Source organism: Psammomys obesus, unplaced genomic scaffold, assembly GCF_907164565.1.
Source record: "Psammomys obesus unplaced genomic scaffold, mPsaObe1.curated_primary_1811, whole genome shotgun sequence".
NCBI lineage: Eukaryota > Metazoa > Chordata > Mammalia > Rodentia > Muridae > Psammomys > Psammomys obesus.
The window spans coordinates 48,410,658-48,425,867 of record NW_026585895.1 but is presented as its reverse complement, the minus strand read 5'-3'; the positions used below and the strand labels follow the sequence as shown (position 1 = coordinate 48,425,867).

At 47.6% G+C, this 15,210-nt stretch overlaps 2 protein-coding genes across 4 annotated transcripts in view; one reads left to right on the top strand and one right to left on the bottom strand.

The window, feature by feature from the left end:
* The window catches only part of Slc25a25 (solute carrier family 25 member 25), a 34,887-nt gene extending 26,347 nt beyond the window's left edge, over positions 1 to 8,540 (bottom strand). For all 3 annotated transcript variants that reach the window (XM_055600330.1, XM_055600328.1, XM_055600332.1), the window contains exon 1: positions 8,192 to 8,540. In XM_055600330.1, coding sequence (XP_055456305.1) covers positions 8,192 to 8,449 — 258 coding nt within the window. In that variant the 5' untranslated portion in view covers positions 8,450 to 8,540. The remainder of the gene's footprint in view (positions 1 to 8,191) is intronic.
* An 818-nt stretch (positions 8,541 to 9,358) lies between these two features.
* On the top strand, positions 9,359 to 13,994 carry Naif1 (nuclear apoptosis inducing factor 1). The gene is made up of 2 exons (XM_055600992.1): positions 9,359 to 10,073; positions 11,877 to 13,994. The coding sequence occupies exons 1-2, from the start codon at positions 9,563 to 9,565 to the stop codon at positions 12,347 to 12,349; spliced, it is 984 nt and encodes a 327-aa protein (XP_055456967.1). The 5' UTR covers positions 9,359 to 9,562; the 3' UTR covers positions 12,350 to 13,994.
* The last annotated feature ends 1,216 nt before the right edge of the window (positions 13,995 to 15,210 follow it).

The window sequence follows — 15,210 nt, the reverse complement described above, 5'->3', positions numbered from 1 at the left end:
GTGGATTCTGGCACTGACTTGGCCCAATTTGTAGGCCTCAGACATACACAGTGTGCCTGGCTGGTAAACCCTCCAAAGGTTTCAACTAAGTACTGTTGAAGCTTGCCTTCACAAATTCAAAGTCATCTCTGTAACTAAGGCAAGACTACCGTGGATAATGAGATAGCAAAAGGCTTATAGGGTCTTGTGAGGGTCTGTGTCCCAAGAAACATTTGGACTGAATACCCACATTTATATACAGTAATTCCAGTCCTACAGAATTTCTTCATTGAATCTTCCCAATATTCACAGGCCTAGCCTCCTCAGAACCCATATCTGCTTCCAAACTGCCTTAGCTTGTGGCTGAGCCTGTTCTCGCTGCCAAATCCCCTTTACTACTGGTACCCAGACTACACCTTTCACTTTTTACCTAAGTAGACTGGAGGCAGAGCCACATCTAACCAATTGTTTTTAAAAAATCAATGAGAGGAAAGCTACCTGGTGTATAGCAGGCCCAGTATGAAGGCTCACACCTATAGTCCCTCTACTTGGAAGGTTGAGGATGACTCCCTCAGAGTAAGTTCACGGCCAGTCTGGGCAACTTATTGGAACCCAATATGATATCCTCTCTTCTGGCCTCTACTGGCACCAGACATGATACACATACATACATACAAACACTCATATACAGAAAATAAAAATAAATCTGAAAAATTATAATTTTTAGCATAAAAAAAATATAAAAAAATGGAGACTAGCCGGGTGGTAGTGGCATACAACTTTAATCCCAATAATCACAAGGCCGAGGCAGATGGATCTCTGAGTCTGAAGCCAGCCTGGTGTACAGAGTAAGTTCCAGGTCAGCCAGGGCTACACAGAGAAACCCTGTCTCAAAAACACTGGAGGCTAAGAGAGGATACCTGATTTTCCCAAACACATGGTAGATTTATGCTTGCTGCCATGCTCCAAATGCAAGCTCTTTCGACCATGTCATGCTAAAACTATTCCATGAGAACTAGAGGCTTGCTGGGATAAGACAGGACATTTCTTTGATCTCCCAGACTTCTCATCATGGAAGGCAACAGGTGTCACAGCATGACTCCTCTGCAAGCTTCCTGGTGGCCAAAATGAAATGAGAGCATGACAAGTCTGGGTGAGGAGAGAAAACCTGGCTACTGTTTGAAATATTGGAACCTTTAACACAAACTAGAGTCGTCTGGGAAGAGGAAACCTCAATTGAGGAACTGTCTCCATCTTACCGACCCACGGGGTTTTTCTTAATTGCTAACTTACATAGGGAGGGGCACCCCACTGTAGGCAGTGCCATCTTTAGGCAGGTGGGCCTGGGCTGCATTAAAAAAAGCAGGTGAGCAAGCCAGAGGAAGAAGGCCAGTAAGCCTCTGTGAGCTCTGCTTCAGTTCTGCCTCTAGGTCTGACTTGACTTCCCTCAATGATGGACCACACCATAGAAGCATAAATAATCCTTTCTTCCCGAGTTGGTTTCAGTCAGTGTTTTCACAGAAAGCAACTAGAACAAAAAATCTGAAAGAAAAAATTCCCACTATTAAAGATACATACACACACAAATATATACATATTCTTGGGAAAGGTGGGTTTCCTGGTCATGGTTATGCAGCTAACAAACAAGCTATAGAAACATCTGAGTCCAGATCATATACCATCATATACTATTTAAAGTCCACAACTGGGAACTAGAGATTCGGCTCAGCTGTTAGAATGCTTACCAAAAATGCACAAAGCCCTGGGTTCAACCCTTGGCACTGAATAAACTGGGTGTGGTGGCATACTTTGGTCCTCCTAGCACAGTGGAGGCAGGAAGTTCAGGAGGTCAAAGTGGTCACTAGCTACAGGCTAAAATCAAGGCTAGCCTGGGATAAACAAGAGAACATTTTGAAATAAAGTGGTTTTCAGTATCTTTGTAGGAATAATCATAGTAATTTTTACCTAAAAACATTTTATCATTCAAGAAACCCTACCAACCTTTCTTACCACATTTCTCTATTTCTCCTCCCAGGTGAGGACACTAGTAATCTACTTTCTGTTTCAATGGCTATCCCTATTCTAGATTTTATATAGACAAGCCATAAAATGCATGTTCTTCTGCTGATTGGCTTCTTTTTGACTTGGCTGAATCTTGGCAAATACTGTACTATTAACTCACAAATGTTAGGTTAGGTTAGGTTATCTCACAAACTAGGTGTGTTATGTGAGATGTGAATGTTAACACCTACAGTTTTCAGCAGGAACAGCAGAGGTCCTGGGAAGAAACACAGCAAGTTTCCTGATTTGCCTCTGTGTGTTGGAGGCAGAGGTCAACAAGGTATCGTACTATGTAGCCCCGGCTGTTTTCAAATATGCAATTCTGCCTCAGCCTCCTAAATTCTGGGAATACAGATGTACACCACCATGCCTAATGGGTTTCAATTTATTATTATTACTTTTTAGTCAGTGTGCAAAATAATGAGTTTCACTGACTCTCTTCCCCACTCCCACCCATTTTTCAAGACAGGGTTTCTCTGTGTAGCCCTGGCTGCCCCAGAACTTGCTCTGTAGATCAAGCTGGCCTCAAAATCAGAGATCCACCTGCCTCTGTCTCTCCAAGTGCTGGGATTAAAAGTGTGCACCACCACGCCCGGCTCATTTTGGCATTTTCATATAAGGATATTGGTTTCTGGATTCCTAAAGAGCTGTTGCATGACTGTCCTTCTGTTCTTGAAGGCACTTGTCAGCACATGAATAGCTGATACAACACTATAGGTCTCAGATGACAAAGAACTAACATGATCCAAGTTATGAGCTGGATGAGCATCCTTGAAGGATGCCACAAGGAGGACCCCACTCCAGGCAGAGAGCTGGACAGTAACTGCATGACTCTGGTGCTCAGTGACTCTTTCAAATCTAGTTCTAAGCCTTTAATCCCAGAATTTGGGAGGCAGACAGATTTCTTTGAGTTCAAAGCCAGCATGATCTACATAGTAAATTCTAGCACAGCCAGGGCTACAGAGAGTAACCATGTCTTAAAAGAAAAAAGAAAACACAGTTCTAATAGGAAATGGTTAAAGTATATGCACTTCGTGTAAAAAGATCAGCTCTATACCAATACAGTTGTGTCCACTGATTTTACCCACAGCTGTATTTAGCTGGACTATAAATGAATTCCAGCAGAGGATCTGTTTGCTTCAATCCCATGTGGTTTCTGGGAGAGTTCAGCAATTAGTGACTTCTCTGAACATCAAAGGAATGCATCTGTAAAGCTGCACTTCAGACAGGGAGGATTCCTACTCATTACTTTGGCCCCTCTTTCCAAGCATAAGCTTTGGGGGTATTACTTTGAAGGCAAGGGCCCACTATGCACATCAGGCTAGCCTTGAATTCTTAACCCTTTTCTAAAAGCCTCCCCAGTGCCACTATGCCCAGTTTCAAATATTTGCCCACTTTTCAAATTGGCCCCATGATCATAAACTTGGGCCAATAACCAACTTGGCAACAATATAGCACAATGAATTTAATAAATATATTCAGTCTAATCTTTTCCTAATGAGCTATTACATTATTCCCAATGATGTCTACTCCCTTCCCAAGACAAAGGCTCTTCATTAGCTGACATAAAGCTCACACCTGTAACCCTAGCATTCTAAGGCTGAGACAAGAAACTAGATATAAGTTCCAAGCCAGCCAGGGGTACAAGAGACCCTATCTCCATCTAAAGGGGGGTTAGGGAGAGAATGAGGATATATCTCAGTTGGTAGAGTACTCGCCTAACATGCACAAAGCCCTGGACACACACACATCAATGATCCCAACACTCAAGAGAGAGGTAAAAGGATCAGAATTTCTAATGTTAATCTCAGCAACATAGCAAATTCAAGCCTAGTCTGAGCTAAGTGAGATCCTGCCTCAAAAGATAAATTCTTCCTTCTATAGACAAGACTATCTTATCTAAATCTGTCTGGTTCTGGCCAACATGAAAAAAGTAGGGAGTTTAGGGATGCTGTCTGGCTAACCAATACTACCTCAACAGTAACAATCTTTCATTTGATGACTTCAAGTCAACAGAGACTACCTGATGTGGATATTGCTCAGGTCAAGGAAAGAGACAGGGCAGTGTGGGCTCTTGTTCCTTGATAGGGAACACTTAAGATAACCTTGAAAATTTGTACTTGGAAGCAGCATATGTGGTTCTGAATGAGCTAGGGATATGGCTCAGCGGTAAATCACTTTTTCACATTGCACAAGACCCTGGGTTTGACCTCCCAGCACTGTAGAAACAAGAGGGGAAGAGGGGGACATCTCATTTTTCTTAAGTTCTCCCCAAAGGCCATGTTTAGATCTCACTTCATTAAAGATGAGACAAACTTGTCTTGCATTATTTGGCAAGCGGGGGTTGAACTCTTGGACTCAAGTGATTTTCCTGCCCCAGCCACTCTCCTAACCCCAAGCGAAACCACAGGCATTTGCCACCACAAAAGGCATCATCATTTTGACTGGCTTTTTCTTCCCTTGTAAAATGATGTAAAATCATGTTACTGACATGTTTGTTTTCATAGGACTCAAACTATGCACACAGATCTCTACGTCAGCAAACTTAAGACAGCATCTAGAATGTTTTCCTGTATGAAACCCTTGCCCATGTGAGAGCCTACTGCTTTCTTCCTCTATGTGGCTGCCAAGTCCTATGTTTTAAAACATAGATTTTGTTGGTCACATGAAAATGCCCAAAATAGTCAATGCTATAATTAGCCTAGGCTGAATCTCACTTCCAAAAGTCACCACCGGTGTCGTCATCTTTTACTCTTTAATAAACCCTTCCTTTCCTTTTGTCCCAAGACAGGCTTCCTGCTCAAATACCCCTTACAAAGAAAATTTCCCTGGCTCACTGCCAGGGATTTCTCTACTCATTTCCATTTTAAGTAATTTTTCTGTCTCAGTCTTTTCTAGAACAAAGGCAGAAGGCAAAACTTGCTAGTTTATTTTTAAAGAAAACTTCACTTCAAGCTGTTATAAGCTAGCAAGAGGCTTTGTGGAGTCACATGATCCCAGTTCACTGCATCTGCTGATAAGAGCTCACAACTGAGGAAACCCTCCATCTCAGACCAGTTTCCCAAGGACCACAGGAAGCAGCTTCCAACTGTACAGTGTTTGTCAAGGCTTATTCCACAGCAGGCACCCATTTCTACCCACAGGGGCCCCAAGTTCTTCAGCTCTTGCTAGTTCTGTAAAAACAACAGTGCTGCCTTTTTCTTTAGGCAGCTAATAGTAATGAATTCAACAGGAAGTGATGGTGGTGGTGTGTGTGGGTGTGGGTGCGCATGAGGCAGGGTGTCTTGTTGTGGCCTAGTTATTTACAGAAAGGAACATTATTTTTCTAATGTTTAAGTTGTCTCCCCTAAATCAACAAACTAATAACATGAATCGTTTCTGATCTTTCTCAAAGCCATATAAATTTAAGTTGCTCAAAAGTTGAAAGAAGAGGATAAGGGAGATAAATAAGAACAAAGTGTTAATGAAGTATATATAAAAGATGCCATAATGACACACATTACTTGGTATGCTAACTTATAAAAAAATAAAAATAAAGCTAGAAGACCTCAGAGTTATATTAAATCTATACCTCAAATGAATTTTTTTAAAAAATCCTTTTAGGATAGTCCTCTCTTAGAGCTCTTCCCATTCTTGGGAGTTCTGACTTAATAAATCTATATTCAATCTACTTAAAAAAAAAAAAACAATTGTTTTATGTCACAGAACTTAGGTTAGTCAAGGTGTCAATATGGTAGAGTCAGAGTAATCACAGAGACCTAAGCTCCTTCAGGTTAACCAAAAGGTTCTCTTTTACCTGGATGGTAATCCCAGCATGGAGGTATGAGGGGGACAGCCAGGGACACTGAGGTAGGAGGATAGCTGTGAGTTTGAAGCCAGCAAGGCTACATCATGAGTTCTGGGCCTGAGCTACCAGAGCAAGAAAATGTCTCAAACAGATTTTCTCTTAGCACTGGAGAATGGTCACTTTCTTCTTATTTGTCTTTAATCAAAAATCACCCCCCCAATGGATTAAGATCAATATCAGATGTGCTACAAATTGCCAGGACACTGTGACTCCTGTAGAGTCACAAAGCTTGGTGTAAACATGGAACACACTCGAACAGTCAGCTGTCCTTAATGTGCCTGGCATCACAGGCAGCTGTATAAATATTCTTAAGAAGGTTCACCTGGACCCCCAGGCCACACTGAGCCCTCAGGCACAGATCTCTGAATTTAGCTATTCTAACTTCAAAAAAAAAAAAAAGCATTCATGCTGGGTGCAGTAGTGCACACCTTTAATCCCAGCACTGGGGAGGCAGAGGGAGGCAGAGGCAGGCAGATCTCTGTGAGTTTGAGGCCAGCCTGATCTACAGTAAGTTCAAGAACAACCAGAAATACATAGTGAGACCATATCTCAAAAATCAAAAACAAACAAACAAAATAAAAAAAGAAAAATGATTTATTCATTAGATATACTTGGGGAAAGATCCAGCTCATTCATATCCCTATTCTGTATAAAACAAACTTTTTCTTTTTTTGTTGTTGTTGTCTGTTCTTCGAGATAGGGTTTCTCTATGTAGCCCTGGCTGTCCTGGAACTCCTTATGTAGACCAGGCTAGCCTGGAACTCATAGAGATCTGCCTGCTTCTGCCTCCTAAGGACTGGGATTAAAAGGTGTGCCACCACTATCTAGCTAAAACTAACTTTTTTTTCTTTAAAGTTTTTTTGGTTGTTTTTAAGCTAGGAGAATTATGAGTTAAAGGCCAACCTGGCTACACAGAAAAAACCTTATCTTTAAATCTCCTGGTCTCTGCTTTACACAGTGCCGTCCTTGGGCTTCCTACGCTGATCCTAACTAAGTAGGTTAAATACCCTGGATCCTGATCCAAGATTATCTTGGACATGACACCATATGTGTGGTCACCTAAATAACAAACTGGCATAATTCACTGTCACCTTACCTAAGAGATTCTTAATTACTATATGTACAAATGGGCCAAACACTAACTCTGGCAACCAAATGGTTACTAGGTAAACTGCTCATTAGAATCACCCGATTGCATGCCAGGCTAGGCCACAATAATGAAATACTTAGTAAAGGGCAGCCACAGATAAAGTCAAACTGAAAAACCAGCCTTGAAAGCCAATGCTCAGGGCTTCTTGCGCAGGAAGGACAGCATTTCTGTTTCTTGCAGACCCAGAGATGCCTATTTCTCCGCCTGCCTTCATGTCTTGGCCCACTCCAGCCAACTCTGTCCTTGTATGTATCTCACTTTCACTTTTTGAAATAAATGTTCCAGTTGGCAGTGGTGGTACACATCATTAATTCCAGCACTTGGGAGGCAGAGGCAGGGGGATCTCTGAGTTCGAAGCCAGCCTGGTCTACAGAGCGAGTTCCAGGGCAGCCTGAACTACACAGGACACCCTATTGAACACCCTATCTAGTTCAAGGGCTGAAACTCTATCTCAGGTTTAAAAAAAAAAAAAAAAAAAATCTTCCTTCAGATTCTTTAACATTTCTGCACTCCAATTCTGCAAAGGGATCAAGACCTAGGGTTCTGGAACAACAGTGCGGGGCTAGGCCTAAGAAAGAACTGTTCAGTCTTCATCACCCACATCCACACAGATCTGCCTAGAACCTCAGTTCCCATTTTTTCTTCCCCAACACCCACGTTTTTCTGCGAGCAAACAGATTAGGGGCTCTGGTGGCATGGAAACGAGAGTGGAGAAAAAGAGGATGGGGTGCCGATGAGAATGGATGGATAGGAACTTGGGTGTAGGAGGAGGGTTGGCACCAACTTGGCCTTGAAGTCCGGAAGGCATTCTTGAGATTTGCCCTTCTATCCTGAGAACATTAATAGCAAAAAGGGGCTTTCTGCCCATCAGAGACCCAAGGGTGCCCACCTGTAACCACGGCGAGCTTGGCCCACAGCCCGAACACCCACTAGAGGAGCCCCACGCTCAACACGGTGGGAATTGCCTTGCCATCTGTCAGGCGAGGGGCACCATCCCCCAACCCCAGGGGTCCCGCTCAGCTCCAGCAGCGCCCACCCAAACTTGACAGGCTCCAGAGGGCAGCCCGAGGAGTCCTGGCGTCCTGAGCCGTCCCCGCGGCGCGGGTAGCTGTCCCGGATCCTCCCGCCCGCGCGGACGGCGCACGCAGGCTTACCCGGAGCTCGCCCTCCGTGCGGTGCAGTCCCAGGCGCCGCAGCCCCACCGCCAGGTCGTTGACACACAGGCCGCCGTCGCGGTTGACGTCGAGTGTTTGGAAGAGGCTCCACAGGCGCAGCCGGTGGTCCGGGCCGCCACAGACGGCGCCGCCGCACGAGTCCCCTATAGAAGCCGGCGACGAGGCGGGCGACGAGGCGGTGGCGGTGGCGTCCGGCGGCGGGGAGGCCACGCAGCGGCACAACACACTGCTCACCATCGGGCGCGAGGCGGGGGCGCCGGACGCGGGGCTGAAGGCAGCAGGCGGGCTACCGGAGCGCGGAAGCACGCCGGCTTTCCTCAGACTACAAGCGCGGGCTCGGAGCCGCCGGCAGACTGGAGGGAGGGGCCGCTTCCGGGAGCCCCGCCCCGCGGCGCGCGGAGGCGGTGACCGCGCCCCCTGGCGCGCTGCCGGCCAATCACACGCCGGGATGACGGCTCCGGGATCAATGAGGGGGCGGGGCTACCTCGCCGGCCGTGAGTGGATTCAAACTGAGGGCGGCGGTGATTGGCTGGAGCTGGGTTGTAGGCGAGCTGAAGGCCCGGGGTCCAGTTCCCATTCAGAAGTGCTGTTTAGACCGCGGAGATGGGGCTGGGGTGAGCGGTTGTGTACGGAGGGTCCGCAGCTAGCCGTGGAGACGGGATCTGTCTGAAGGCTACTCGGACTACAGTTAGGAGACACATGCACCACTGAATAAAATAAAATTTTAATGGGCTGACGCCTCGAGACCGAAAACACGAATCCAAACCAGGAGGCTAAGTTCTAGCAGACTCCTAAGCTACCAATAAAAAAGCTGAACTCGGCAACGTAACAGTCGCGACATCAACAGCTGAACGACAGACTGACTTCCCAATCGGAGTGAATGAAGGCCATGTGGGCGGACGCCCAAAGGCGACAAGCACGCTTTAGACCAATGACCAGGCCAGTTCCAGCGAGGAGGTGTGTCCTTTGGGAGGAATGGCAGGCCTGACGAGCCAGTGGTCCGTGAAGGGTTTGAGCCACGCCAAACTGGGAGGGCGGGGTCTCCCAGGGCTGGGCCGAGGGGCGGGAAGAAGGGAAGTGGGCGGATCTCCGCACACCCCAGCGGAAGAGGCAGATTCAGGAAGCCATTACGCAGCTGGCTGGCGGCGGTCGTGCCGGTCGGGGCTGGGCTCTACGCACTTTGCGTAGCGAGGGGGTTACTTAAGGCCTGGTCCTTGGCCTTGAGCAAGCCCTGCCTGTCCCCCTGGAGGGGGCGGGGGTGGGGAGAGGCGAGGCTGAAAAAGAAAAGAAGGGAAACTGGGGCTGTTAAGGGCATTATAATTTCTTTAAAAAGAGAGGAAAGAGGAGGCCATGGCTGTCCCAGCCAAGAAGAGGAAGATGAACTTTTCAGAGCGGGAGGTGGAGATCATCGTGGAGGAACTGGAGCTGAAGAAGCACCTGCTGGTGAACCACTTCAATGCTGGGGTCCCTCTGGCTGCCAAGAGTGCGGCCTGGCATGGCATCTTGAGAAGGGTCAACGCTGTGGCCACCTGCCGTAGGGAGCTGCCCGAAGTCAAGAAGAAGTGGTCCGACCTCAAGACCGAGGTCCGACGCAAGGTTGCCCAAGTCCGAGCTGCTGTAGAGGGTGGCGAGGCCTCAGGGCCTACAGAAGAGGATGGAGCTGGTGGACCTGGGACCAGCGGAGGCAGTAGTGGCAATGGCACGGCCATAGCCCCCGTACTGCTGACCCCTATGCAGCAGCGCATCTGCAACTTGCTGGGTGAGGCTACCATCATCAGCCTACCTAGTACCACAGAGATCCATCCTGTGGCCCTCGGACCCACGGCCACTACAGCTGCAGCCACGGTCACCCTGACACAGAGTGAGTGACCTCTCCTGCTCAGTTCAGCTGCATAAATGGGAAGGGCCAGCAAGTGCTGGGGCAGCCCGGGGCAAATTGGCTGTCAAGGGTCAAAAGTCAGATGGTGATCATGGGAACCATGAGGCCTTCCATGAACTCCCCAGACAGAAGTGATCTTGTTTGTTTAGGGAATTCCTCAGCATGTGGATAGCTGGATATCCATGACTTCCACTTGCCGACCTATGTAGTCTTGTAGACAGAGACTGTGCCCTCATAGGACTTAGAACTTGGCTGCCATATTAGTAGGCAGCCAAGGTATACTTGTTGAATGACTATCTAGGAATAATACTGCCCAATGAGACATCCATTCTGCACAAAGACATCCTGTGTTTTCAGTACACAAACATTCACTAGGCACTTCTCAGGATCTTCATGATTCCTATGTATTCATTGTTTCATCAAGCAATTTGTTCTGGGCACCAAAAATACCAAAGTATTTCATGTTCCCTAGAGGCTAGGGAGAAAACTCAGTGGTAAAGTTTCTGCTTAGCACGGCAAAAATGATATATATAGGCCAATTATATTCTACAAGGGCAGATGAAGTATATATGTGAGTAGCTTTACTATGAGATGGGGAAACCCAAGGGTTCAAAAGAGGAAAGGGAATTCCTGGTATGGGGTGAACACACCATTGATTGCATTGATAGGTAGGGGAAGTAGGAGGCGGAGTTATATCCTTGTAACCCCAGCTTTCAAGAGGTGAACCCCTGGGGGCTCAATAGCCAGCCAGCCTCGCCCATTTAGAGAGTCAGAGAGCGGCAAAGGGACTCTGTCAAAAGAAAGGATGTGGACAGCACCAGAGGAATGACATCTGAGGTTGTTCTCTAATCCTCCTTCATGTGTACACCTACGTGTACAAGAACATATGCACACAGTTTTAGAAAAAAGATAAACATCTTGACATCGCCCACCTACATGAAGGCCCAAACACCTAATGTTCCTTCAGAGGTTCTCAACAGTGAGTGATAACAGAACTAACTTTGGTTAGGGTTTGTGTCTGAAATAAGGATGTGTGCCCACAACTCTGCTTTGTCATGATGGGCTTTGAACTGTGTCGACCAGACTCTCAGTGGCCTGTGGGGGTGTGCTCTCCCTGCCTAGGAGCTGGGAAGAGGAGGAAAAGCACTGGTCTAAGTCACTGTTGCGGAACAGCGTCTGCAGGGATGTCTAGGTATCTTAAGGACCACTGTGATTAAGGAGACTGGAAGACACTTTCTGGGCATGTGAGCTGCCACAGCCCCTCCTTCTTGGCTTGGTCACACAAGAAGCGATAAAATTAGCTCAAAGCAGCCCAGAGTAGTTCTCTTTTGTCGTCTCTGAAACCAAAGATGGCAGTGTCCTACCTCTTGTCATTTGGAGGATTCATTGAACTAATGAATACAGAGTGATATTTGCTAGTGTGCGCCTCTGTATTAGTATTGCTATTAGCTATCCTAATGCTGCCATTATTGGCAGCATCTCTGCATTTGTCAGACCTGGGGGCTGCCCTTTGGCCACCAGGAGAGTAAACTCCTGAAATCTCGGTAGTAGAGCATGTGCTTAGCATTATACAAGGCCCTGGGTTCTGTCCCAGCCTTGAGGGACAAAGAGAGCTGAATGTCTCAGATTCTGTGTTTGTGTGTGAATAGAGCTGGGGAGACCTGAATATTCCCCCCTTGCCTCCCTGCTGCACAGGGTTTAATGGCCTCCTTCCCATGTCGAAGAGCCAGCACCATTCCTTCCAAAGGGTTACCTGCTTCTGCTTTTGTTCTCTCTCCTCGGCAGTCCCCACTGAGACCACCTATCACACACTGGAGGAGGGCGTGGTGGAGTACTGCACAGCGGAGGCTCCTCAGCCGCTGCCGACGGAGGCCCCAGTGGAGGTGATAACACAGCATGCAGACACATCCGTCAAACCTCAGGCACTCAAGAGCCGCATCGCCCTCAATTCGGCCAAGCTGATCCAGGAGCAGCGGGTCACCAACCTGCACATAAAGGAGATCGCCCAGCACCTGGAGCAGCAGAATGACCTGCTCCAGATGATCCGCCGTTCCCAGGAGGTGCAGGCCTGTGCCCAGGAGCGGCAGGCCCAGGCCATGGAGGGCACCCAGGCAGCCCTGAGTGTCCTCATACAGGTCCTCCGGCCCATGATTAAAGATTTCCGACGCTACTTGCAGAGTAACACACCCAACCCGGCCCCGGCCCCTGACCCTGGACAGGTGGCCCAGAACGGACAGCCAGACGGCCTCATCCCATGAACGCAGGGGCTAAGCCAGTGTTCTGCCGAGATCCAAGGAAACTTGTGTGGAATTGTAAGTGGTTTCTGTGAGTGGCTTTAAGTGGGCCATGTGGATAGCTCCCTCTTGGATAGATAACTTGGGTTTTATTAGTCCAAGAGAAGTGAAAGAGACTGGGAAAAGGACCGTTCCAGGTCTCTGGAACCCATTCTCTCTTAGTTCACCCTCTGGAGCTGCCTTGCTGAAATCCCGAAGATTTAGCTGGGAATCATGTGTGCCGGTGATGGGCCGTGGGTTGTGGTGATCTAAGGCTTGTGATATCAAACAGACTCAGATTAGGACAACTTTAAAGACAGACTGGTTCTCACTGGGGCCATGTCATAGCACAGGATCTTCAGTGAGCCGCCCCACCTCAGGTGCGCCATCTTTTTGAGTGGCATCCTGCCAGTGGTGCTGGCAGAAATGCAATAACACCCACCCAAGGATGTCTTCCAGTGCCACTGGGAAAGCCCAGCCCTTTCTCCCTCTCACTGTGCCTCCTTTCTCAGGGGACTCTCTCTACTGCTGTACGCCACAACCACCCAGGCACAGCCCAGCTCTTGGAAATGCCCTGAGACTCATGTAGCCAGCCTGGCTCAGAAATGCCGTGTGAGGCGGGAATGGGTTGGCCACTCTGTAGTCTTCCATGACACCTCTGGGTAGCTGTTATGTACTTTGACACAGGTGGGCTTCAGGTGCTGTCAGTGTTAGAAGGCAACCCCCTGTGGAATCCTGTTTCCTGCTGCAGGGTACTTGAGGTGAACCTCTAATTTTTTTTTTGAATTTTTTTTTTTTTAATTTTTTAAGAAAGCTCACTTCTAGCCTGTTGTATTTATTCTATAGCTGAACCCTTTCTGGGAGAGCATCAGGCTCTGTGGTTAGCCTTCTTTCTCCTCTGCTGGATCACACTTCCAAAATACCATGCACATTAGAGTCCTGCTCAGCATCCCACCCCAATACTCATCTTCCCTGCTCTGTTACTCAGTACCCGGTGCCCTGAAGATGCACACACACACACACACACACACACACACACACACACACGATGGCTGAGTGAATCCACAGGAAGATGGTCCTTGAATGTAAGAGGGGGGAAGATAGAAAGTGGGCCCTTTGAATCTTGTGCTCTAGCAGGACTTTTCCACCATCTCTCTGAGGCACTCATCTCTGCCAGGCAGGGTTTATCTGTATCACTTTCAAACTTGAAGTGCTGAGAGGCCTGTCTCCTATATCACCTCCCCATTTGCCATTTCGCTGCCATAACTGGGCCACTCATGAACAGTGGCTACAGCTCCAAGTTCCAGACCTCAGCCAAGCTGCCTTTCCAGGCATGCACACACGGAGATGCTTAGCTCCGCAGTTGTGGTCCCAGGAAGAGGGCCCCTGGAGACAGTTAGGAGACGGCCCCTTCTCCAAGGAAGCATGTGTAATGCCAGCTACAGAGAGGTAGAATGAGACGGGGCGCCAGCAGGATTGCTGCAGGGGCCTCCTAAGGATTTGTGACCCAGTTGGTTCTTCTCTGGGGCTGGAAATCTGAGCCAATGTTGTATCTGTTCCATTTATGCATAAAGAGGAAGCCTAGATTACTTAAGCTAACTTGTTTTTCCCAGGTCACAACTTTAAATTAAAGAACTATCACTTTTCTATATACATTTCTCTGTGTCTTTATTGATCACACATAGAAATGAACTATGGCCCCAGGTTAAATCTGCTCCACCACTTTTTGTTGTTTCGTTTTGTTTGAGACAGGCACTCACTATGTCTGGCTGGCTGGTCTTGTGATGGCTAAAGTTGTATTTTAAGCTTAAATTACTGCACTTAAGAGATCTATAAAACAAAACTACGTCCAACCTGTAACCCCCACTTGCTCAAGGACAGATAACTTCCTGAGATGCTGGGGACTGTTGTTCATGTAAGAGAACAAGCCACTGTTTTCACTTCTGTAAACAAGCTTGGTTGCCCCAACTGCACAGGAGGTGCTTGATCACATGTAGGAGGGAGGTCTGTGGTGGGGATATGTCGGGATATGTGCTTGCCCTAGTTTTGAGAAGGTGAGGAATATGTAGCATTGTCGTTGTGCCTTTATAACCGCCCCCTCCAAAGTAATTCAGCACCAAACTCTGGGAGTCCCAGGTATGGACCACAGGTCAGTGTCCATTGTCCTGGCCAGAATTTACCAAAATTTGCTTCAAATTTGGCTAGTGATAGTGGTCTTATTCTGACCCAGAGGGAGTAATGGCATGGAACTTATTATGTAGACCAGGCTTTAACTCACAGAGCTCTACCAACTATTGTTTCTTGACTACTGAGATTAAAGGCACATGCCATGCATGCCTGGCCTGCCACCTATTTCGTAAATAAAGTTCTACTGGGACGCAGGCATGCACTCATTTAGGAAAGATATACTAAGATAGCAGAATTGAGTAGCTATAACCTTAGACAGCCGGACCACAGAGCCTGAAGGATAGACCTGGATTAGTATGCGGCTTCTGACTTAAAGAGAAAGATCCAGGTCCTACCCGGAACCTAGAATAGACTCCCAAAGAGAAGGTGCTGAGGCCGTATGGTTTGCTATAGACACACCTGCTTATAGAGTGATCCTTATGACTTCCTGGTGGCACTTTGGCAGCCAGACAGGTAGACTCAGACTTGGCTGAAGTTCAGGTCCTGCTCCAGAGAGGGCTGCCTCTCAGGAGTTTCTGCTCAGCAGGTGAGGTGTTCGGCGGTGCTGAGATGCTCATTTGAGTAAGAATGGTCTCGTGGAAGGAGCCGGGGTTTTCCAGGGCTCTCTCTGTTCTCATTTATCACTGTTCAGAGATAAGTGCAAGCTGGCAGTTGTCAGG